The sequence below is a fragment of the Typopeltis vanoorti genome, chromosome 25 (genome assembly GCF_054136105.1).
Source record: "Typopeltis vanoorti isolate ZY-2024b chromosome 25, IOZ_Tvanoo_1.0, whole genome shotgun sequence".
Taxonomy (NCBI): Eukaryota; Metazoa; Arthropoda; class Arachnida; order Uropygi; family Thelyphonidae; genus Typopeltis; species Typopeltis vanoorti.
In genome coordinates this window covers 27,962,490-27,987,495 of record NC_143573.1, presented here as the reverse complement: position 1 = coordinate 27,987,495, position 25,006 = coordinate 27,962,490, and the positions used below count along the sequence as shown (strand labels likewise).

Genomic DNA, 25,006 nt, shown 5'->3' with positions numbered 1-25,006 from the left:
ATTGGTTCTATTGTGTATTTCTCTTGTTGGATCCCTCTCAATTTCTGAATAAGTATCTGACTCTAACAATGTTAAGATTTTTTCTCGGTAGTCTATTTTATCTAGAACTACAGTTGCATTCCCCTTATCAGCTTTTAAGATGACAATGTCCTTGTTAATTCCTAAATTTTTAATTGCAAGTCTCTCACCAGGGGATATATTATCAGAAGGAGGTTTTGCATTGTTGATTTCAAGAATTGCTTCTATGTGAAGTAAACTCGCGTCTGCGGTAGGAAGTAGCGAAGCTGCTTTCTCCATCTTAGTTAAAAGTAGTTCTTTAGGAATGCATTTTGGTGCCAATACAAAATTTAGACCTTTTTTGAGAATTTTCTCTTCATCGGGACTTAAAAAATTTGGTGATTAACAAATCGTCGTATGTCCTAAGTCCCAATGAAGAGAAAATTTAACTAACCCTGGCGAGGGTTAATTAACTGGGGATTTGGTTATTTGAAGCTTAGATAATTGAGAGATCACTGCCAGATCTGCACCTGGAATAACCCTTTTCCACAACATGGTATTTTCCTATGACATCGTTGCATGTGTGTGTGTGTGTCATTCCCACAAATTAAAAATATATATCATCATCATCATGCATATCAAGGATTTAGGCCTAGCATGGCCTGTTACGGCCTTATAAGTCATCGTTGAATCTTTTAAGAGGACGTCCTGGTTTTGTTTTTCCTAATGGCTTGTACTTTAAGGCTTGTTTTGGTAATCTTTCTGTTTTCATTATTTGAACTTGTTCCATCCATTTATATTTATATTTTTTAATTTTTTCTATTACTGATTCTTGGATTGATTCTTTCATAATTTCTTTGTTTCTTTTGTGATCAAATAGAGTATACTTTGCAGTTTTTCTAATAAATGTCATTTCTGCTGTTATTAATCTTTGTTTGTCTTTTTGTTTTATTGTCCAGATTTCGCTTCCATACATTAAGACTGGTAGGGCTAATGTATTGTATACTTTTAGTCTGGTTTGTTTAAATATAGAGTTAATTACACCTGTTATTTTTAAATATTTTGCAATTTTTAGGTTTATATCTTTTTCATTTTCATATTTGTTCATACATCCTAGGTACTTAAATGAATTCACCTGTTCTAAGATCTTGTTATCTATTACTATTTTCGTTCTTACTAGATCTTGTCCTTTAAAGGCCATATAGCGTTTGATTTTTCTGTTGATATTATCATACCATAATCTTTGGTGTGTGTATATATATATATATATATATATATATATTAAATAATATTTATATATTAAAATATATATATATTAAATAAGCCAAAAAATATATATGCAGTGGAACCTCGGTTGTCGAACGCCTCTGTTCTCAAACCATTCGGTTCCCAAACATATTTTCCGAACAAAAAACGCCCCGGTTTCTGAACAGAATTTTGGTTCCTAAACAGGCAAACTGCAACCACGTGTTGAGATGTAAAGCGGGAAAGCATCAGTTATGCAGCAGCCTTCGTTCAGTGCAGACACTTGCTCGAATTTGAAGTGTTTTCTTGATTTTCTTTGTGTTTTTTTGTTTTTTTTTCATAAATTATTATTAATTAAGCCACCATGGGACCGCAGAAGATTAGGGATAGTAGTAAAGCGAAAAGAAAAGTTGTTAGACCCATGATAAAGATGAAAAAATAAATCATATCCAAGCATGAAAATGGCATTTGTGTCTCGAATCTTGCTATGCAGTTCGGTATGGCGAAATCAATGATATGTACAATACTCAAAAATAAATAAACAAAAAAATAAAATAAAAAATGTTTTTATGGAAGGGAACTCCCCTCACTCACCTCCTTCCGCTTACGCCATCCTCCAACTCTCCTCCGTATGTATAGTTAAAGTGAAGTTAAATTTTTGTTTTTATTTTATCTATTTATTGTGTTTATTCTTTTTATGTAAGATTTTATGCATTTTCGTTATGTTTGTATACAATCTTATGCATGAAGTACTGTTGGAAAGGTTTAAATAAACAATCATCTGGGGTTCAGAAACGGATTAATCCATTTTACTTTAATTCTTATGGGAAAATGGTTTCAGTTTTCAAACAATTCGGTATCCGAACAGCCTTCGGGAACTAATTAAGTTCGACAACCAAGGTTCCACTGTGTATATATATATATATATATATATATATATATATTAAATAAATTTATTATTATTATTACATGACACCTCCAGAGAGTCCAAAGACTCATCGAGGGAGGGCATCTACTCTACAACTCTCCATCTCCACCAGCTAAAATCATCATCTACACTAACACCAATGCCATCTACTGCCCACCAATGCTGCTACTATTTTTTGTCTATAAATTAAAGACAATCACATCACAAACATCTATTCCCATGGTGGGATTCGAACCTGCAGCCTTTTGGCTGGAGAGCGGATACACTAACCATGCCATATCAATGGCATATTTCACAGCTGTAGTTATCCATCAAATTTTAAAATATATGTAGCGAAAATGATCTTTAAAACAACAACAAAAAAATTTTAATGAAATCATTCTTTAAATATTATGTTGAGATGTCACACATGCTTCAGTGTTCATCCGTGGTACATAATTCACACATTTATGTCATAACATAAATCTGTGAATTGAATTCAAATATTTTATTTAGGGTGACCAAAATTGCTTTAGGATAAAGCTTGAGCCATGCTAACATTATGCCTGTTTTTGGTCAATCAATAAAATATTTGTAAAGTATTTAAAAGTTTCTTTAAACTTACAAATATAGCAATTATATTCAGTATATGACATTTGTCTTAGTTTCCAGATAACATTTGTGATATGATGAGTTAGGCTTGATTGATTTGTGATCTTTCTTGGCATCTCTGATGTATTCTTTCTTTCTTGCATTTTCTGAATGTCCTATTTGTCCAATGTAACATATACTACCTGTGCAAATATTTTATATTCATCTGGTTTCTTGAAGGGTAGATGAGGCAACTTTGGTTGGTTGGTTGGTTGGTTGGTTGGTCTAAATCCACTTAGCATTGTGGAAATCTTTTCTTGTAGGTGGGAAGGCTGTTGGTCCTGCTGCTTCAGCTCTCCAGATATTTTATCTGTGATGTTCTTGGTGTACAGTAACTAAAGTGACTTCACCTGATCTAGAAATCCTGCTCTAGAGACCAAACATACAACAATAACTTCAAGCCACTTCAGACATCCTGTAAGTAGTGTGGCAGTCTCACTGGACAATGAAAGTCATTTCCCACCTAAGTCTAGTTTGATAATCAAATAAAAAATTTTACTTTACTCATTCCATGTGTATTTGTAGTGCAGTTTAAAGAATATCTATGTCTGCACAATTCATAGCAGGATAGGGTGTAATAAATTTAGTTTAATCCTTTATCCAAGTGTGTGCAAACAAAGTTTGCACCTGAAAGTATCTTCAGGACTGAGGTAAAGTGGTACAACACCAAAATGGGATAGGGTGGTTAGGGAGAAAGGGCACCATATTTAAGAATATTTAGGGATAATAGTTATTTCCAACTAATATTTATAGTTAACTATTTGCATATTGCTATTATTCCTATTAACTATTCTAGCTATTTATAGTTAAGGTAGTTATTAGGGAGAATAAAATATTTAAGAATAGTTAGGGAGAAAGGGCACAATATTTAAGAATATTTATTCTTCTAACTGTTCACTAGTGTTCTGTGCAGTTAGACACCCATCCAGGTGTGATATTTGTTTTTATCCTAACTAATTCAGAAAGTGAGGTGTTTCAGTTATTGAATACACGTGTTTTTTGAAAATCACTGCACCTTTCCTGCATAGTAAAGACATCTTGTATGCTGCTATCGTTTGCAGAGCTAGTTTAAGTTCATGGGTGCACTTTTGAGTAATTATATTAAAGAAAATGATAATAAAATTACATAAATCCTATCATCATTGTGTAAATCAGCATAAGATAAATTGCCATCTGTGGTTACAATACTAGTCTTTACCTCTTCTTCCAATATGACACCAGGAAATTTTATATTTAGCCTGCTTTACTGGAAGGGAAAAAAAAAAAAAAAATACACACACACACACACACACACACACACACACACACACACACACACACTAGTGGCCAAAATTGTGGAAACCTTTTGGAAAAAGTGTATTTTTGAGGTTTGATGGCTCATAACACCACTTTTTTTTTTTAGACTAAATTCTGCAGACTGCAGGAATTTGGTCTAAATGCTAGAATTCCACAAAAAAAAGTCATTTTTATTTCTCAAACAAAGGTTGAAAAAGATTGAACTGGGCTAAAACTCATGTTTATTGTACAGTAGAACAATGGGACAGTGTTATTTGGAGTGATGAGACCAAAATCTCCCTGTTTGATAGTGATGGTATAAAATACGTAAGGAGAAGAATCTGAGAAGATTTGCATCCCCTTGCATTACACCTACTGTGAAACACCCACTTAGCGTTATGATCTGGGGTTGTATGACATCAAAAGGTGTGGGCAGAATTTGCTTGATTAATGGAAATATAAATGCCCAAAAATAAATAAATGAAATATTTGAGCCCAAACTGAAGCCTTCTGCACGTGATCTTTTCCAAGATAATGAAGCATTTATATTTCAACAGGATTCAGCTCCATGTCATGTTGCTGCTGTATGCAAAAAGTGGTTTCAAGATAATCATATTCCACTGCTGGAATGGCCTGGGAATAGCCCAGACCTTAACCCAATCAAAAATCTATGGAGCCGACTAAAGAAACTTGTTAGTCAAAAGCAACCCAGCAATAAAACCCAATTAATAGAAGCAGTAATTCAATCTTGGTTTCACATACCAGCTGCAGAACTAAAAAACTTGGTTCACTCTGTGGGAAGGCGTTGTAAGGCCGTAATTAATGCTAAAGGTTACCCAACTAAGTATTAACTCGCATTGTTAGAATTTTTGTATATCTCATTTTTTCTGTGTTTCACTTTTCTTCTTTATAACTGTCATTCTAATAAAAAAATCCTTCATAAAAGTTATTGCATTACATTCTTGATTAAATTATCTTTCCATTGATATATAATTTTATGGTATTACTCAAAAAAAAAAAAGTGGTGTTATGAGCCATTAAACATCAAAAAATACACTTTTTACAAAAGGTTTCCACAATTTTGGCCACTAGTGTGCATGCATGCTCATAAAGTGAAATACATAATTAATTACTTCTCTTGTCAACCGTTCAAAAATAAATTTTAATCAGAAATATGTCATTAACAACCAATTAGATAGTGTACTCTCTCCTGACAATGAGCCGTGGATTTGAAACTCACCATAGACATGGATGTTTGTAATTGTCTTTAGGTGAAAGATGAATTTCATAGCCTGGTGTGAGACCACCACCAGCTTATTGGAGGCCTGAAGTGGCTTGAACAAGTCCCATGTTTGGTCTCTAGAGCAGGGTGTCTGGACTAAATGAAAATATTCTACAAAATAGAAAAAAAAAAAAAAAGAATCATTGCCATGAAAAAAAATTATATTCAAATTATATATATATATATTAAATACATCTCAATATTAATATGTGTATATCAATTTTGGATATATATCAATTTGTGATTTAGCCGACCAAATTGTATTCATCATCATCAAATTCCTGCCATGTACCCACAAGGGGTGTACAGGATATGATAGTACTACATGAAAAAATTATATCATTACTAACTTCCTATCTACAATTTTCCTCCAAATCAGTCTGTTACTTGTCAAGACTCCAACATTATCAGATCTTATATTTCTATCATCTAAGGCACTTTGTACCGTATCAATCCACCTATATCTTGGATTTCCTCTGGGTCGTTTTGCTGCCAACCTGGCAGAGAACACTTGTTTTGCTAATCTTTCCTCGCCCATTCTGTTTAGGTGACCATACCACCTGAGATTAGCTCTGCTAACGCATTCCTGGATGCAGACAATGTCAAGTTCTTTCCTAATATCCTCGTTTTTAATATGATATTGCCATTGATGCCATCTGTTCACACCTATAATCTTTCTCAGGACTCTCATCTGCGGTCTCTAGTCTTTGGTCAAGTGTTTTACTTCTGACCCATCTCTCAGATCCATAAGTTAAAACTGGTTTGAACACTGTCTTTCTTGTATAAAGCTAATTTAGTGTTCCGACTAATTTCTCTCTTATTCCATATGAATTTATTCACTTGACTTCCCACCATACCAGCTTTGCTGATTCTGTTGTCTATTTCTATATTTAATTTACCATCTTCAGTAAAAATCGTGCCTAAGTAGCTGAAATGTTTTACTTGTTCCACAGGTTCTCCATTCACAACACAGTTGACATTTTCAATGATTCTGCCTATTTTCATTGTCTTTGTCTTTTTATTGCTGACCTTCATACCATATCTATTACAACAGCTATTCAATTTAGTCAGAGAATCTTGCAGACTTGTAGCGGATTTATTGATAAGTATAACATCATCCGCATGAAGGAAAGAGCTGACATTAACATCTCCAATTTTGATATCATGTTTAATACCACTTTCCTTCATAATGTGATCCATATAGATAATGAATAACAGAGGGGATAATGTACATCCTTGTCTCACACCAGAATTAACATTAAACCATCTTACTGTACTTCCTTCAATTCTAACTGCTGACTCACAACCCAAATAAAGACTAAGTATTGCTTGATATAATGCCCTATTGACACTATATAACTGCAGCGTATTGAATAGCTTCTCTCTTGGTACCTTATCATATGCCTTTTCCAAATCAACAAAACTTAAATACAGGATGATTTAAATGCCATGTATCAGCGGATTAGCTCAATGAATGCCCAATTTACTGTTGCAAAATGTAAAGGTATGGACTTTGGGTTGAAAATGTTACATGTGGTGTATCAAATTGATGGTACTGGATTGTAGGAAACTGTCGAGGCTAAGGACTTGGGGATAATGGTGGATAGAGAGTTGAAGTCCAGAGGGCATATTGCAAAAGTTGGTAAAAATAGCTTAAAAGATTACTTGAATGTTTAAAACATGCTAATAAGTAAAGATAGGGAAGTTATCCCTCTTTATAAGGATTCAGTTGCATCTTGACTACTGTACACAGATTTGTCACTTGGGTTTCTTTGGGATAAGAAGGTGGTAGAGATTATTCAGAGATGAGTGACTAAACTGGTGAGACTTAACAAATGGTTGTTATATTTTTATAATTTGCTATCTCTTTGTCTTGAAGTCAAAATCTAATCTCAACAACATCATTTGGTTTGAATCCAGCTTGTGCTTCTCTAAGTTTTTCTTCCATAAATTTTTTAAGTTCTTAACATAAATCTTACCTAGAACTCATTAGTAATATTCCTTTGTAATTCAGTTTCATTTCCCTATTTTTACAGATCAGTGATAGGATATTTTTTACTCTAATCTAAAATAAGATTACTCTAATTTTACTGTACACCCAGAGATGCGAGACCCTTCGACACTTCTACGCATGTCAAAAGAAGGAGAATCCATTCCGATAATAGGGTAATCAATCCGTATTGTTGGATGAGTTGTTTATTATTACACATTGAAAAATTAGCTTCTCTTTTATGATCATTGTCGTTTTTAAAGTGGTAACTATTTTGCTTGTATAACAGTTGGAAAATTTTACATATAAAGCACGTGATTTCACGTGTTGGTGACCAATTCATACATCACCTTATTTCTTTCTCCCCTTCAACATGAATTGAAGGGGAGAATTCTCCTTTAGTCTGGAGGTATATCTGTTCAAATATCTTCTCCAACTGCCTTTTTACATTTCAAGGTTCTGATGGCTTTTTTTACCTCAAGTATTGATATATACTCCAGATTGTATATTTTCTACCATTTCTTGTTTCATTTAAGAGTCTGTCAAAGTAATTACTCTGGAAATCTTGAATATATTTATCTGAAAGGCTGGAGTTTTTGTCTTTTTTTTGCCCTTCATCATCTCTGATTTCCATTACTTTATTCTCTCCTTTCAAAGCTTTTTCAGTAACCATCAGTACATTTTGCAATCTTGATGATGTTTATCTTCTCTATAAGAATATAGAACCTCTGTTTAACTACTTTACTTTACTTTTTGCATTTTTCTCTGTATTCTGTCAGAGTACACGCTGTGTCTTACTTACTAGGAAGTTTCAGTATACTTTATAAGTTTTGAAAGAGGTATACTGTGAGTAGACATATCGCTACAAAATTAATAATGGAAAAAACTCACGTACAAAGATTATTTAATAGTATCATTTTCGCCTGTGTGTCACAGGCATCTTTAGTACATATTAAGCTCAAATTAAACAATAACTGACAATTCCAAAAAGCGCCACCTAAGTAGCTGTTGTAAGATAACCAAAAAAAGTCAATAAATTTCCTAAAAATAAAAAATAAAATAAAATAATAATAAAAAAAAAATCAATACAATAAAAAGTTAGGAAAGATTAGCTGATTTGTAAAGTACTATCTCCCATAAAGGGGACAGACGTAAGCTGTCGGATCTGTTTAAGTTAGGAGAATGAAGCAGAGTTTCACATGTTTCTTTATAAAGGTGTTCCATGAGGAACTGGCTTTTCTGAAGAACTCTTGTTTTTCTCCAATGAACTCTATGTCTAGTGAAGATGGCATGTTCTGCAAGAACACCAATCTTATATTGAATACTTTAAACCTGAAAAGTCTGGACTCATCTCACATTGGCGATTTGATCTCTTATTCCTCTGCCTTTTCGAAATCCTGCCTGTTCATCTGGCATTTCTCTCTTCATGAATGGGTCCAGTCTTTTCTGAATGATCTTAAGTAAGACTTTACTTGCATGAGAAATCAGTGCTATAGTTCTGTAATTTTTGCACTCTCTTGCATCGCCTTTCTTCAATAAAGGTATATAAAACTGATTTTTTCCATTCCCCAGGCCATGTAGTTGTGATCTAAATTCGCTGACTTAGAGCTGTTAAAATTTTAACTGCCTCTTCTCCCAGGGCTTTGAGCAGCTCAATAGGTATTCCATCTCCTCCTGGTGCTTTCTTACTGGATAGCTGTTGAAGTGCCCACCTCACTTCACACTCCAGTGAAGTGAGGTGGGCACTTCACTGGAGTGCCCACCTCACTCCAGGATTATACACTTTGTGTATAATCCTGCTCTTCAAATTTCTCAGTGATTTTGGAGTCCTTTCTGTAAAGGGCTTCTGTATACTCTTTCCATCTTTCTTTGATATTTGCAGCTCCTTTGTGTTTACTTTTCAATTTTGTCACCTTGGCACTAAACTTCTCTGTTAGTTCTCTGATCTTTTTGAAAAGATGTCTTGTTTTTCCTTTCTTGTTTTGGTCTTCTATTTGTTGGCATTCCTGGTTAAAGTATTTTTCCTTGTCTCTTCTGGCTAGTCGCAAATTTCCTGTAGCCTTCATTTTCCTCCTTTCCTGAGCAATTTTGATGGCATCTTCTGACAGGCATTTAAACTTCTTACAAACTGTTGGAATATTCTTCTTTTCTTCTGTTTTAATTATATCTTTAATCTCTTCCCATAGTTCATCAGTCATGTATATATTACTTTATTTGGAGTTTAATCTATTGTCTAATCAGAGTGTATGCACCTCCACATCAAATGAATAATGAATGAATAGTCTATTTAAAAAATAACTCGCCTCCTAATTTTTAACAAGTACTTTACTGTAAAGGTGAAATTATTCATTATTAACAGCATACATGTGATCTGTTTAAAATTTTATAGATTGATATAAGATTTTTCAAAGATTAAGAGCTTTCAAGATTCTGAGATTCAGAATTGATTTCCCTTTAGACATTATTTCTGCTCTCATTGGAAATGTCTCTCAAAATCATCCAGTTGACTCCATTTGATTTCATTTAATACACTCACTGTCATGAAGCCTCTGCCCTTTCAAAGTTTTTGTGTTTCAAGACTTTTGTGTTTGCTCCTCTGTATGTGGCACAAACAAACTAACTGCATAAACAAACTTCTGTCTCATTTCCAGTTAATTGTTGATCATTTTGTACTGAATTGAACAAGCTTCATCTTTTTGGTGTTACAGATCATCTAGAATGGCAATTACTTCAAATTGAGATTCATTCTTATTTAAACAAATGTGAAGTTTTATTGACTCTTTACTTGCATATACCCCCCCCCACACACACACACATGCTCTGCATAAAATAGAATACATGTTGTTAGTAGTGAATGCATAAGGTATTCAATACCGTGATAATTTTCATTTTTTTTCATCATCATCAAATTCCTGCCATGTACCCTCAAGGGATGTACAGGATATGATAGTACTACATGAAAAAAATTACATCATTACTAACTTGCTATCTGCAATTTTCCTCCAAATCAGTCTGTTACTTGTCAAGACTCCAACATTATCAGATTTTATATTTCTGTCGTCTAAGGCACTTTGTACCGTATCAATCCACCTATATCTTGGTCTTCCTCTGGGTCGTTTTCCAGCCAACCTGGCTGAGAACACTTGTTTTGCTAATCTTTCCTCGCCCATTCTGTTTAAGTGACCATACCACCTGAGATTAGCTCTGCTAACGCATTCCTGGATGCTGACAATGTCAAGTTCTTTCCTAATATCCTCGTTTTTAATATGATATTGCCATTTGATGCCATCTGTTCACACCGCTAATCTTTCTCAGGACTCTCATATCTGCAGTCTCTAGTCTTTGGTCAAGTGTTTTACTTCTAACCCAGTTCTCAGATCCATAAGTTAAAATTGGTTTAAACACTGTCTTGTATACAGCTAATTTAGTGTTCCGACTAATTTCTCTCTTCTTCTTCTTTGAGTGCCATCTCCTATCGGAGGTCGGTGACCACCTTGGCAAATTTTGAACGATTCTCAGCTATTCTGAGCAGTCTCTCAGAGTTCATATCAGTCCACTGTCTGATATCTGCCAGCCAAGATTTTCTTCGTCTTCCTTGTCCTCTTCTTCCATTTATCTTCCCTTTTATAATCAATTGAAGTATCTTATATTTTTCATTACGAAGTAGGTGACCAAGATATGCAGTTTTCCTTCTTTTTATGGTATCTAAAAGTTCACGTGATTTCCCCATTTGTTTCAGTACTTCCTGATTGGACGTTTTTGCTGTCCATGAGATTTTTAACATTCGTCTGTATAACCACATCTCAAAGGCTTCAAGTTTTTTTATTGATGTTGTCTTCAAGGTCCAAGTTTCTGCACCGTACAGCAGTACAGACCATACATAGCATTTAGCCATGCGTACTCTAAGCTCTAAGTTTAAACTGCGGTTACACAGTGTTGGTTTCATCAAGAGAAAATTTTTTCTTGCCATTTCAATTCTAACTTTTATTTCCATTTTTGGATTGCAATCTTCATTTAACCAGCATCCGAGATATTTAAACTTTGCCACTCTTTCTATTTGTTTCCTATTTAAAGAAAGTGCTAAATTAAGAATTGGTTTCTTACTTATGACCATGAATTTAGTTTTGGTGATATTTATTTTTAATCCCATTTTTTCACTCTCTGCATTTATTAGCTCCAAAAGATTTTGAAGATCCTGAATATTGTCAGCCAGAAGAGCTGTATCATCGGCATATCGGATGTTATTGATGATTTCACCATTTACACTAATCCCTTCCTTTCTTCCTTCCAAGACTTTTTGAAATATGGCTTCTGAGTAGATCTTAAAAAGAAGAGGTGACAGCACACATCCTTGCCTTATTCCTCGTTTGATGTTAATGGAGTCTGTAATAATGTCATCAACTTGAACAGATGCCTTTTGGTTCCAATATAAGTTTTCAATGATCCTGATGTCTTTACCATCTAATCCAATTCTTTTTAATAGTACAATCATTTTAGCATGTTGGACTTTGTCAAATGCTTTCTCGAAGTCGATGAAGCAAATGAATATTACCTTGTTTTGGTCAATACATTTTTGAAATAAGATCTGAGAAACAGAAAAGAGCCTCTCTTGTTCCCAAGCCGAGTTTCTAAAGCCGAATTGGCTATCACTGATGGTGTCTTCACATTTTCTGTATATTCTTTTTTGAATTATTTTCAGAAACATTTTGAGAACGTGACTCATTAGGCTGATCATTCTATAGTCATTACAAGTTTTCGCATTTACTTTTTTAGGTAGCATGATGAAGGTCGACTGTAACCAGTCTTGAGGGATTATGCCTGTATCGTAGATCTTATTAAATAGCTTTACTAATATGTTAATGTTGTCACCTTCTAATAACTTTACTATTTCTGCCGGTATTCTATCTGGTCCTAGGGCTTTACCATTTTTAGCTGAGTTCAATGCACATTCTACCTCTGATTTTAGAATGCATGGACCTTCCATATGTTCATAAGTATTTTCTGGGTTCTGTCTGTCATCAGTAAAGAGTTCTTCTATATATTTCACCCATTCTTGTATTTTGTCATCCTTTTTGGATATAATTTCTCCCTTTTTGTTTCGAAGGATACAGAATTGTTTTTTCTTATATATACCTGAGGTCTCTTTCATCTTTTTGTGTAGATTAAAATTGTCATGTTTTTCCTGTAGAATTTCTATTTCTTTACATTTCTCATTCATCCAGATTTCTTTTGCTTTTTTGATCTTGTGTTTAATAATTTTCTGAACCTCTGTATATTTTGTTGGATTATGATTTTTATATGATCTGCGTTGATCCATGAGAGAAAGAATTTCATCAGTCATCCAATCTTTCTTTTTTACTGCTCTATTAGGACATAAGGTATTGGTACATTTCTCTATGAAGACAGATTTCAATTTGTCCCACGATTCATCAACCCTCATGATGTCATCATTCTTGATAAGTGCTAGCTCTTGATTCAGATCTTGACTCAATTTGCTTCTTATCTCTGTGTTTTTTAATTTTCCCAAATCAAACCTTTTTTGTTGATGTTTCTTAAGCATAGCTTTCAGTCTAAGTTGTAACTCTGCCACCAGTAGGTTATGATCAGAAGCAATATCTGCACTAGGATAGGTTTTTGTACTCTTTATAGAACTTCGAAATCATTGATTAATTAATAAGTAATCAATTTGGTTTCTGACTATATTCCCATTATTATCCTGTGGTGATCGCCAAGTATACAATCTTCGAGGTGGTAGCTTAAACCATGTGTTTGTGATTATTTGCTCCTCTTCCTGGCAGAATTGAAAAAGACGGTCACCTCTCTCATTTCTTGTGCCCAGTCCATGTTCGCCAACTACATCTCCACTTCTACCTTTCCCAACTTTAGCATTGAAATCACCCATGACTATGTTAATATCATGCTTTTTTGTATTTTTCATTAGTTCTTTTAATTGATCATAAAATTCTTCAATCTCGGTATCACTCTTGTCAGCAGTAGGGGCATAGACTTGTATAAGATTAACATCTAGTGGTTGTCCTTTCAGTTTTAATAACATCATCCTATCTGAGTAAGGGATGAAGCTCAACAGTGACTTATTGATCTCTTTGTTTGTTATTATTCCAACTCCGTTTTGATGGTTGTTTTCACAACTCCCAGAGTGATGCATTGTCATGTCATTGACTTGAGTTTTGCATGATCCTGGCCACCTAACTTCACTCATTTCTAAAATTCCAATTTCAAGTCTTTTCATTTCTTGGATAGCATTTCTTAGCTTACCTGCTCAATACAAGGTTCTGACATTAAAGGTTCCTAATTGTACTGAGCGCACCATGTTGAGCCCTTGGATTCTTCGCACCCCTGTCCCATTTAAGGGACGCCGGTAACTCGGAGCCATTTGCGTAGATTTGCTCGCCATGGTTAGTCTGGAGAGAGAATAGAGCAGTAGTTTCTCCATTTGCTTTCTGCTCTGCAGTATTACAGACGTACACAATAAACTGTATTGCCATCTGCAATTTTCTAATCACAAGCTTTAAGGTCATCATGAGACTTCAACCTTGTGTCAGTACTGACAAAGCTGCTTCCCTTCCAGAGAATTGAATCCTTTATTTTTCCTTGTAACCCTAGGTAGAGGCCCTAACCAGGTACTGACAGCCAGAGCAAGCTGAGCCAAGGTTGTTTATAGAGGTCTGCTCCTCTGAAGATTCTTCCGCACATTTCACTGTTGGGATACAAATCCTCTTCCACTGATTTGTCCGTTGTTCTTCACAGAGGTCCGTTAGCATCCTTGTAGGGAGTGTACCCTACGGAAGGTCCCAGGGAGCACGACGTGGACGTGGACTTGCCTCACTCCCCATTTCTCTCTTATTCCATATGAATTTATTCAATTGACTTCCCACTATACCAGCTTTGCTGATTCTGTTGTCTATTTCTATATTGAATTTACCATCTTCACAAAATTCATGCATAAGTAGCTGAAATGTTTTACTTGTTCCATAGGTTCTCCATTCACAACACAGTTGACATTTTCAATGATTCTGCCTATTTCCATTGTCTTTGTCTTTTTATTGCTGACCTTCATACCATATCTATTACAGCAGTTATTCAATTTATCAGAGAATCTTGCAGACTTGTAGCGGATTTATTTAGAAGTATAACATCGTCTGCATAAAGCAAAGTGCTGACATTAACATCTCCAGTTTTGATATCATGTTTAATACCACTTTCCTTCATAATATGATCCATATAGATAATGAATAACAGAGGGGATAATGTACATCCTTGTCTGACACCAGATTTAACATTAAACCATCTTCCTGTACATCCTTCAATTCTAACTGCTGACTTACAACTCAAATACAGACTAAGTATTGCTTGATATAATGCCCCAAGAACACCATATAACTTTAGCGTATTGAATAGCTTCTCTCTCTTGGCACCTTATCATATGCCTTTTCCAAATCGACAAAACTTAAATACAGATCTTTGTTATATTCCCATGCTTTCTCGACTATTTGTCGTAAAGTGACGATCTGATCCTGACAGCCTCTATTTGGCCTGAATCCAGCTTTTCTTCCACAATTCTTTTCAATCGTTTCTCAAATATACTTGCATAGATCTTGCCAGGAACACTTAGTAGGGAAATACCTCTGTAATTCTTACATTCAGTTTTATTTCTCTTTTTATATATAGGTACTATGAGAGCTCTACTCCAATCATCAGGAATTCGTCCCTCTGTCCAGGCTTTCTGAACTATGCATTGCAGCCACTGTATAGTACTATATACTATATAGACTGTATTATACCACCATACTTCAGCATTTCTGGTCGAATATCATCTACTCCTGCTGCCTTTCCACATTTTAAGCATTTGATGGCTTTTTCTACTTCAAGTATGGATATGTATTCCTGACTGCATGCCTGGTCAGTGTTTTTTACCACTGTGCTGTCATCACTGCTTGTTTCATTTAGCAGTTTTTCAAAGTAATTACTCCATACTTCAAGGATATCTTTTTCTTCCATTTTTATATCACCTTTATCATCTCTAACTCCTTTTACAGCACTCTTTCCTCCATTTCTAAGCTTCTTCAACAACCTCCAGAATATTTTGCCACCTTCTTGATATTTATTTTCAACGTTCTTGCCAAAGTCCTCCCATGACTTTTGTTTAGCTAGTTTTACACAGTGTTTAGCTGTCTTACATTTGTCTCTGTATTGTCTAAGAGCACAAGCTGACTTATTTGCCAGGAACTTTTGATATGCTTTCTTCTTTTCCTTCACTGCCTCTTTAACTTCCTGTCTCCACCATGGATTTCTAATTTATCTATTCCTTGCAGACAACTTCACCACATGCCTCTCTAGCTGAATCAATCAGGGCTTTCTTCAATGTTTGCCACTGAATCTCCAAGGTTGGATTCCTGTTCTCAAACTCTTTCATTTTTTTCTTCAATAATCTTTGTGTATTTTAGTCTACAGTTCACATCTGAGAGCTGCTCAACTTTTATTCGCTTTAAAACTTTCTTACATGTTATTCTTTTCAATATGAAATTCAATTTTATCCTACTCAAGACTAAATAGGGATCACTTCCAATTTCAAATCCTCTGTACACTCTGGTGTCTTGCACCAGGGAGAAAACATCACTATCAACAATAACATAGTCAATGAGACTTTTCTTATTCCTTGCCTCTTCTCTCCATGTGAATTTGTGCACATTTTTATGTTGGAACATGGTGTTAGTAATAACCATTCCATATCCTGAGCAGAAATCCAACAGATATTTGCCATTATTATACATCCATTTCTACATTAGTAGAACCTTCTGTGGGACCATAGGCACAAATAAGTCTCATTGTCGAGTTCCCCATTCTCATATTTGCCCACATTACTCTACTTGAGACTGACTGCCATTCAAGAAGATTAGCCTCGTATTTTGTGTTGAATACTATGGCTACTCCTTCTTTTCCTTGATTGTCATTGCCTGAATATACCATTTTGTATTTATTGCTCAGAAAGATCTCACAAGTTTTTGTCTTTTTTGTTCCAGTCACCCCTATTATGTCGATCTCGTACTTATCTAATTCCTCAGCTAGCTCCATTTCTTTGCCATTCAGGTTTCTTATGTTGATAGTACCTTTAACTCTGGTGATGTTGTGTTGGGGTGTGTTTTCAGATTTGTTCCATTAGCTGACTTTTCGCTGTTCGCCCTGGTTCCCTGGCAAAAATAACGGGGGCCTTGTTGTTTTGTTATGTGATAATTTTTGATTTATCAAATATCAAGGACTTCATAAGGCATAAGGCTTTGATACATCCACATCTGTATTAAAGTACTCAAGTCGGGTCTCCTGGGTTTCTTCAGTATGAGGAAGTGATGGGGAGGATTCAGAGGCAAGCATCCAAGTCTCCACGTCCTCAATCTATCCTACGAGGATAGATTGAGGATGTGGACTGCAGAAGTTAATTGAAACATTTAGGTTACTTTAAGGGTTTTATAGGATTGATGGAGGGGAAATGTTTCAATAATTAGCTAGAGGGGCAGAACAAGAGGTCATCTCTGGAAGCTGAGTAAAAGTGTGGTTAGTGAGGGTGTGAAGACTGAATTTTTCATTTTGAGAGTTGTGAATAAATGGAATTGGTTTCCAGAGTCAGTTGTTAGTGCTTTGTCTGTTAATGGTTCAAGGTAGATTGTGTTGATAAATTTGGTCTCCCGTCTTCAGACCCCATTGAGGTGTTGTACAATAATGATAATAATACAGTTTATACAATATAGTACAGAATACAGTATTGTCTGTATAACACTATATAAAAATTATACTTATGTAACAAATTTAGTAAATTGTTTAACTATTTGCTTAGCAGTATTTATTAGTAATGTTGAGTTTGTCGAATGATGAATGGTCATTCTTCATTAATCTAAAATCTAATATTTGTATAAATGCTTAAAAACAGTGTATCTGTAAATCATCTCAAGTTATTGATTTATGGGTTAATATTTTAATGTACAAATTAAAATTCCCTGAAGTTTATTATATGAATTCCATTGTTTAGGTTAATGAAACTAATGTATCATCAGCTACTCATCAGGAAGCTGTAATGGCCCTTCTGGCACCTACTTATCACATGAGCCTTACTGTTAGACATGAGCCTCTTCCAAAAGGTTGGCAGGTAGGAGTGTAATGGCCAGCTTTAATATTACAATATTATTTCCTTCATCGATGCTTTATATATAGATCTCTATAATTTTGGCTTTTCTCTTCATAGTCATCAATTTCCTGATAAGAACCCTCAAGATGTGTTCAGGCTACTACAACAACATTGCAAGATTATGTTTACTTTATAATTAATCTCCTGTCAACAATTTTTCTTCAAAATTAGTCTGTTGCTTGTCAGCCCTCCAATATTGTTGTATTTAACATTTCATTCTTCTAAGGCACTTCTGACTAAATCAATCCACCTAGACCTTGGTCTTCTGGCTCTCTTTCCTGTCAAACACCTGTTTTCTAACCTTTCCTCATCTATTCTATTTAAGTGACCATACCACCTTAAAATAGGTGATATGGTCACTTACCACCTCCTCACACATTCTTGAATGATGATAATGTCATGTTCCTGTCTACATTTTTCATTTATAACATTTTCATTTTTAATATTATCCTGCCATTGATGACCTGTTCACTTCCTTAATTTTTCTTAGAACTCTCATATCTGTGATCTCTGGTCTTTGACCAATGTTCCTGTCTACATTTTTCATTTATAATATTTTTATTTTTAATATTATCCTGCCATTGATGACATGTTCACTTCCTTAATTTTTCTCAGAACTCTCATATCTGTGATCTCTGGTCTTTGACCAAGTGCTTTATTTCTAATGAAACAAAACTCTCAGATCCATAACTTAAAACTGGTTTGAACACTGTCTCTTCTATACTGCTAGTTTAGTGTTTTGGCTAATTTCTCTCTTATTCCATACAAACAACTGGCTCACCAACATACCAGTTTTTCTTATTCTGTTTCTATTTCCAAATTTGATTTGCTATCTTCACTAAAAACTGTGCCTAAATAGCTGAAATATTTTCTTGGTCTATAGGTTCTCCATTGAAAATGCAGCTGAAGCTTTTTTTTTTTTTTAATTGTTATTTTCAGCAAAATTTGCCACAGCTGTTATGCAATTTAGTTAGAGAACCCTGGAGATTTGTACTGGATGTGTTTAGGAGTACAATATCATCTGCATAAAGCAAATAGCTAAGTTTGATATCAGATTTAATGCGTTTTCTTTTATAATGTGATCCATATGCAGGGTGTTTCAGAAGGGTGTAAACAACTTTGCAGGAGAACAGAGAATAACTCATAAGATGTACAAAAGCTGGGTGAGTGTCGTAATGTAGTGAAACACATCAATTTTTCATGTAACTTTATTACCAAATGACAACACTAGATGGTATGATACGTTGCACCATTTTCAAATGGCAACTTTTTGATGGTGCAGAGTGAGCACGTTGTGTATTTTGGTTTGAGAAAACAAAGTCTGCAGCACAAGTTCAGAGGAATTTCCACATGCAATATGGCATAGAACCTCCTATTAGGTGCATGATCTACACTTGGCAGAAGAATTTTGTGGAAACAAGCTGTTCTGTGTCATCCAAGGTCAACAAGAAGGCTGCATGCTGCCAATGCTGTTGTGGAAGAAGTTTGGGAATGTTTCCAGAGAACTCCTGGAAAGTCAACTAGACAGGCATCTCATCAAATTGGAATTCTACATGTGACTTGTTTTATGTCAACGTCTACATTTAAGGCCCTACAAATTTACCCTCATACAACATTTGAGAAAGACAATAAGAAGATACATCAGGATTTCTATACAGAAATGATCATTTGGATAGAATAAAATGAGGACTTTTTTGGACACAGTTGTTTTCATTGACCAGTGCACTTTTCACGTTAGCAGGCAAATAAACACAACTGCAGAATTTGGGGAAGCAAAAATCCACATGCCATCATAGAACATGTTTGCAGCACCCCAAAAGCTAACATTTTTTGCACCATAAGCAAGAAGAAAGTGTATGGATCGATCTTTTTTCAATCTATCATTACTGGTAGTGTGTATCTGGACTTGCTACAAGGGTATCTAATACAACAATTAGATGATGATGACCACGACAGATACTTACATTTCCAGCAAGACGGAGCATCTCCTCATTACCTGACAGACCTTACCTCAACACCTGTTTTCCAGTCAGAGGATTGGTAGAGGGAGGACGCTTGTAGCATTGACACCGCATTTCCCTGATCTTAGACCATTAGATTTTTTCTCATGGGACTTTGTGAAAGGTCGAGTGTTTGTACAACCACTACCAACTAATTTGGATGAGCTGCATTCCAGAATTACTGCTACCGTTGTAGAAGTTATGCAAGATATGCTCTGCTGTGTGTGGCAGGAAATTGATTACAGATGGAATGTCTGCAGAATTACTGGAGGCAGTCATATCAAACTTAACTATCTGTGTTGAAACTTCAAGTGTTACGCTACATTTGCATGATAATAAAAATTGTGTATCTATTGCCATTTATCTTCTGTTGTCATTCAAAGTTGTAAACCCTCTTTTGAAACACCCTGTATGTGATTAAGAATGGAGATAATGTGCATCTTTGCATCTGATTTTACATCAAACTATTTTCCTGTGTTTCCTTCAATTCTAACTGCTGACTGACAACTTACGTATAGACTATATATTGCTCTGTATAATATTCAATTTACCCCATGTAATTGCAGTGTTTTGAAAAGTCTTCTGTGGGCACCTGGTCATGTGCCTTTTTCCAGATCTACAAAACTTCAGTACAGATCCTTGTTATAGTCCCAAAAATCAAAACATCTATGCCTTTATATAGAAGAACTGAGATCTTCCAGTTGTCCAACTGTATCATGTAGACTATAGACAAGATTATACAAAGGAAGCATGCAGGTAGCTTATTATGTCTGTACACAAATGCTAGCAGTATCAGAAACAATGGGATAGAGTTTGTTGCCCTGGTCAATACATTGGAACCTCAGATTGTAGGCATTAGTGAGACCTGGTTATGACAAGCAGACATACTAATTGGTATCAAGTATAAAAGGTACTGTATTTTTTAGGAAAGATAGGATAGGAGAGGAGGAGGTGTGCAGCTAATGATATTCAATGACTTGAATGCAGTTAATATTAGGATCTGTGACTATAATACTAGTAACAGTTTTTCATGTGGCAGTGAGTTTAAAGTCATCTAGTGTTAGGTGGAGTCTGACAAGATCAAATACATAGTAGTGCGTTACAGCTATAGTGGATCAGTTTCCAGTGACGAAGAAATTACCAAATAAAAACAATGGGTGCAGAAAGAATAATCATAATGGGGACTTTAATTATCCATACGTTGATTGGGTAGCAGTAAAATCCCACGAGAAGAATGAAACTGAATTTATTGAGCTGTTTTGAGACAACTTTCTCAAGCAGCATATCACAGAAGGAACTCAAGGTCAAAGAGTATTAGATTTGATTATAGTGTCAGAGGGAATCTCATGTGCCAGTTGATGACAGTGATCATGTTTTACTCACTTCGGAAGTGGCTAAGTTTCAAAAGAAGGTTACATGCTAAACTACAAATCAGGAAATTATGACCAACTGTGAGAAGTATGCTGGATTCTGCAACGTGGTATCAGGTGTTGGATCAGAAGAATATGAACAGTGCATGGGAAGCATTTAAAAATACCTAAATGATTCCATATAGGAAATCTGTCCCTGGAGTGCAAAGAATATATAGAGTGAGAGTGAAATAGATGTGTAATTGTTGTACAGAGAGATAAATCTGAGTATGAAAAGAAACCGTCTCTGCATGCTAAAGACAATCCAAAAGAATTTTATCATTATGCTGCATGTAAAAGAAAGAATAACTACTGAATGCAGATAGTGAGGATAACAGATGCAGAAGAGGCTATTCAACTAATGAGTGCCAATTTTGTAAAAAAGCTCTCGACTTGGTGTATGCAACATTGCGCTCATTGCTACCTCATCACTGAATGAAGAAACTCATCTAGTGAAGTTCAATGTTTATGAGGAGGAGATATTAGAGCTTTTGCACGAACTGAATACAAATTTGGCAATAAGGACTGATGAGCTATCAGCATGGATGCTAAAAGAGTGTGTTCAGCTGAACTTGCCATTCCTTTGACCAAGCTATATAATTTGCATCTCAGAACTGGAAAGATTCTACAGCAGTGGAGAAGAATGTAGGGTAATCTCATTGCACAAGGGTGGTGCAAAGACCGATGTATCCAACTATTGACCAATCAGTATATCAGGGGTGGTGGTGAAGATTTTGGAAAAGTTGGTTAGGGCATGCATTCAGAAATGGATTGACAGAAAATCTGTACTTTGCAATGAACAGAATGGGTTTGCTAAGGGAAGGTCATGTTTTAGCAACTTGCTCACATTCTATTATGTTACCACTAAGTTAGACAATGGAAGACTGTTACGTAAATTGGAGTAGATGGAATTGGATTATAAATTATTAGTATGGTTAAGAGGGCTGACTGACATATATCAAAGTCATATATGGGGGGGGGAGTGAATCTGCACGATTCAAGGTAGTGGTGTGCCTCAAGGATCAGTCCTCTGTCCATTGCTATTCAATCTGTACATTAATGACATTGATAATGATTTGACATGTAACATATAGCTCTTTCCTAATGATGTGAAGATAGGTAAGTAATCAGGAATGATGCTGATATCAGTACCTGCAGAATGATTTGAATAGGCTGGAATTGTGGGCATGTGAAAATGGGTGTCAATTCAATATTAATAAATATAAGGTCATGCAATTTAGTGTGATTAAATATGCAATGTTGTATTATATTGGTGGGATTATGCTAGAAGAAACTAATCAGGCTAGGGATCTTGGAGTTTTATTAGATAGGGAGTTGAAGTTCAAGGACCATATAGCAAAGATTGCAAATGAAACTCAGAGGATAATTGAAATTCTGAAGCAATCTTTGATATGTAAAGATAAGGAAGTCATTTTGCCTCTTTACAAGGCTTTGATAAGTCCTCTTTTGCACAGCTCTGGTCTCCTGATTTCCATGGTGATTCTGATACAATGGAGAGAGTGTTCAAAGGAAAATGATATCAGGATTCTGGAATATGATTATGAAGACATATTGACAATTTGTATACTGCAGACAACTAGCAAACAGGAGAAAGAGGGGTGATATGATTGAGACTTACAAACTTCTGAAAAGTTCATACAGAATTTCGGTAGATGGAATTTTTCATTATATGGAAGAAGGTGAGGAAAGGATGAGAGGGCATCCTTGGAATTGAGAATGAATTCTGTCAAGAACTGACAAAATTCATTTTGTCAGTTCCCACTTGACAAAATGAATTCTGTCAAGTGGGAACTAGATTTTTCTCTCATAGAGTGGTTCATGATTGGAATAAGTTGCTATTGAATGTTGTGTGTGTGTGTGTGCAAGTAATGTGAATGAATTCAAGAACAAGTATGACAGCTGGTGTGGGTAGTATATGGCCTCTCTCAGTGAGTCCCTGACTCCTTAGAGGTCTCTCATAATGATGATAATAATATTTAAGGGGTTTTGGTCTGATCCAGCTGCCTTTTCACATTTCAGTTCTACCTCAGATATTGATATGTATTCCTGTTTGCATTTCTCTTGAAACTCTTTTTTACTATTTTGTCACTGCTTTAATTTAATTCAAAATAATTACTCTAGACATCTAGGATATCCTTATCTTCAGTTTTCATGTCACCTTTATCATTTTTTGATTCCTTTTTGTGGTGCTCTTTCTTCCATTTCTAAACTTCAAACTAGTCTCCAGAACATTTTACCACTTTTCTCTTCAACAACCTATACTGAATAGCTTCCAGTTAAGGTACATCCTCTAATAATGTATATTTGTCTCATATTATACTTCTTGTTTTGGGAAAAACAAGAAGTATAATCATGGTTGTATGCAGCAATTATTCGATATACCTTGTCAGCATCTCCTGTTTTTGTGTTAGACTTATCTTCCGCCCAGTTTTCTTTTGTTTGTGTTGCAGTCTTCCTTAATATTATTCCTTAGACTACAATATTGCTTCTTTCCTTCTATAGGTTTCTTTTTTCAAGCCTTATTTCATTCTTCTATTAAATTAAAATCTCATTTGTAATCCACAGCTTCTGTCATTGTAATCTTGTCTATCCTAATATTTTGTCATCTAATCTTTTACGTGGGTGGTCTGAAAAGTTCTTGGGCTCAACCATAAATAGTAAAAAAAAAAAAAAAAAAAAAAAAAAAAAAATCAGCTAACGCCTTTTTATTCCCGTATACGGGAGTAGGCGAGGCCATTTAGCCCTATCTAACTTTTGGAGACTGAGTGGGCAGTTCAATCTCCACTGGTACCCAATCAGAGACAGATGGCCTAAGGCTATCACTAATTAAGCGGTACACAGTGAAGAGAGACGGCTCAAATGTGCCGCCATCTCGTGGTCCCTAATCCTACCACAATATATTTAATGTCTGAAATAATGTGGGTTCTACGGTCGATTTTCTTGAGTTTACAGGACGAAAAACCCGAGTTTCCGGGAGGAAAAACCTGCTTGCCCATGCCAGAGATCGACTAACTCGGGAACCGGTCGAAAAAAGGCTTAGAAAAATTTCCTCTAGTCGCCGACTAGACTCGGAACCAAGCCTTCCTTCGTGCGGCCAAGCGCGGTGGTGTGCCAACGCCACATCCACTGAGCTACACAGGCTCTCCCATAAATAGTAACACAAGATTTTTTTTTTCCTTAGTTGTTACATCTGTCATAAGCACTGGTGTGAAATTGCAAATCATTCTATCAAGTAGTTTCTTTTATACAGCTGTTGGAAGTCAAAGTGTTGTCTGTATCCCTTGAAATGGATAAAATTGAGTATCGCATGGTTATAAAATTTTTTGTAAAAGACTGTTTAACACCAAAAGAAATTCATTCGAAGTCATAAAAGTTTATGGGCACTCTTCTCTTTTGTTTTCGACAATTAAAAAATGGGCTGTCAAGTTTAAACATAGCTTTGAAGATGATCCAAGTTAAGGATGTCCAAAAAGTGTAACACCAGAAATCATTGATCAGTGCACGATATGGTATTGGATGACCGGCGAGTGCTGAGACTATAGGCATTTCAAAAGAATGTGTAGAATACATTTTGCAAAGAATTTCAAACGAAAAAGCTTTGCACAAGATGGGTGCTGTGCAGATCAAAAACACACTCACATAAAAATTTCTGAACAGTGCTTGGAGCGTTTTAACAAGAATAAAACTGATTTTGTGCATTGATTTATTACTATGGATGAGACTTGGATTCACCATTACATACCAGAATCCAAACAGCAGTCAGAACGGTGGACAGAAGCCAGTTATTCAACGCCAAAGAAGACAAGGTCATGGCATCGGTGTATTGGGATGATAAAAGGCATTCCATTTATTAATTATCTTGAAAAGAGTAAAACAATAACCGGAGAATATTATTTCGATCTTTTAACTAGACTAGATGAAAAAAATTTGTGAGAAAAGACCCGGTTTGCAGAAGAAAAAAAATCATCTTTCATCAGGACAATGCCTGCCCACGAAGGTGTTTTGCAATGGGAAAATTAAGGGATCTGCAC

At 35.3% G+C, this 25,006-nt stretch overlaps 1 protein-coding gene across 1 annotated transcript in view; it reads left to right on the top strand.

Moving 5' to 3' along the window:
- Positions 1-25,006, top strand: part of LOC150092621 (protein lap4-like) — a 737,075-nt gene that overhangs the window by 434,209 nt on the left and 277,860 nt on the right. The window contains exon 26 of the mRNA XM_090414245.1: positions 17,390-17,506. Within this exon, the coding sequence (XP_090270371.1) occupies positions 17,390-17,506 (117 nt within the window). The remainder of the gene's footprint in view (positions 1-17,389; positions 17,507-25,006) is intronic.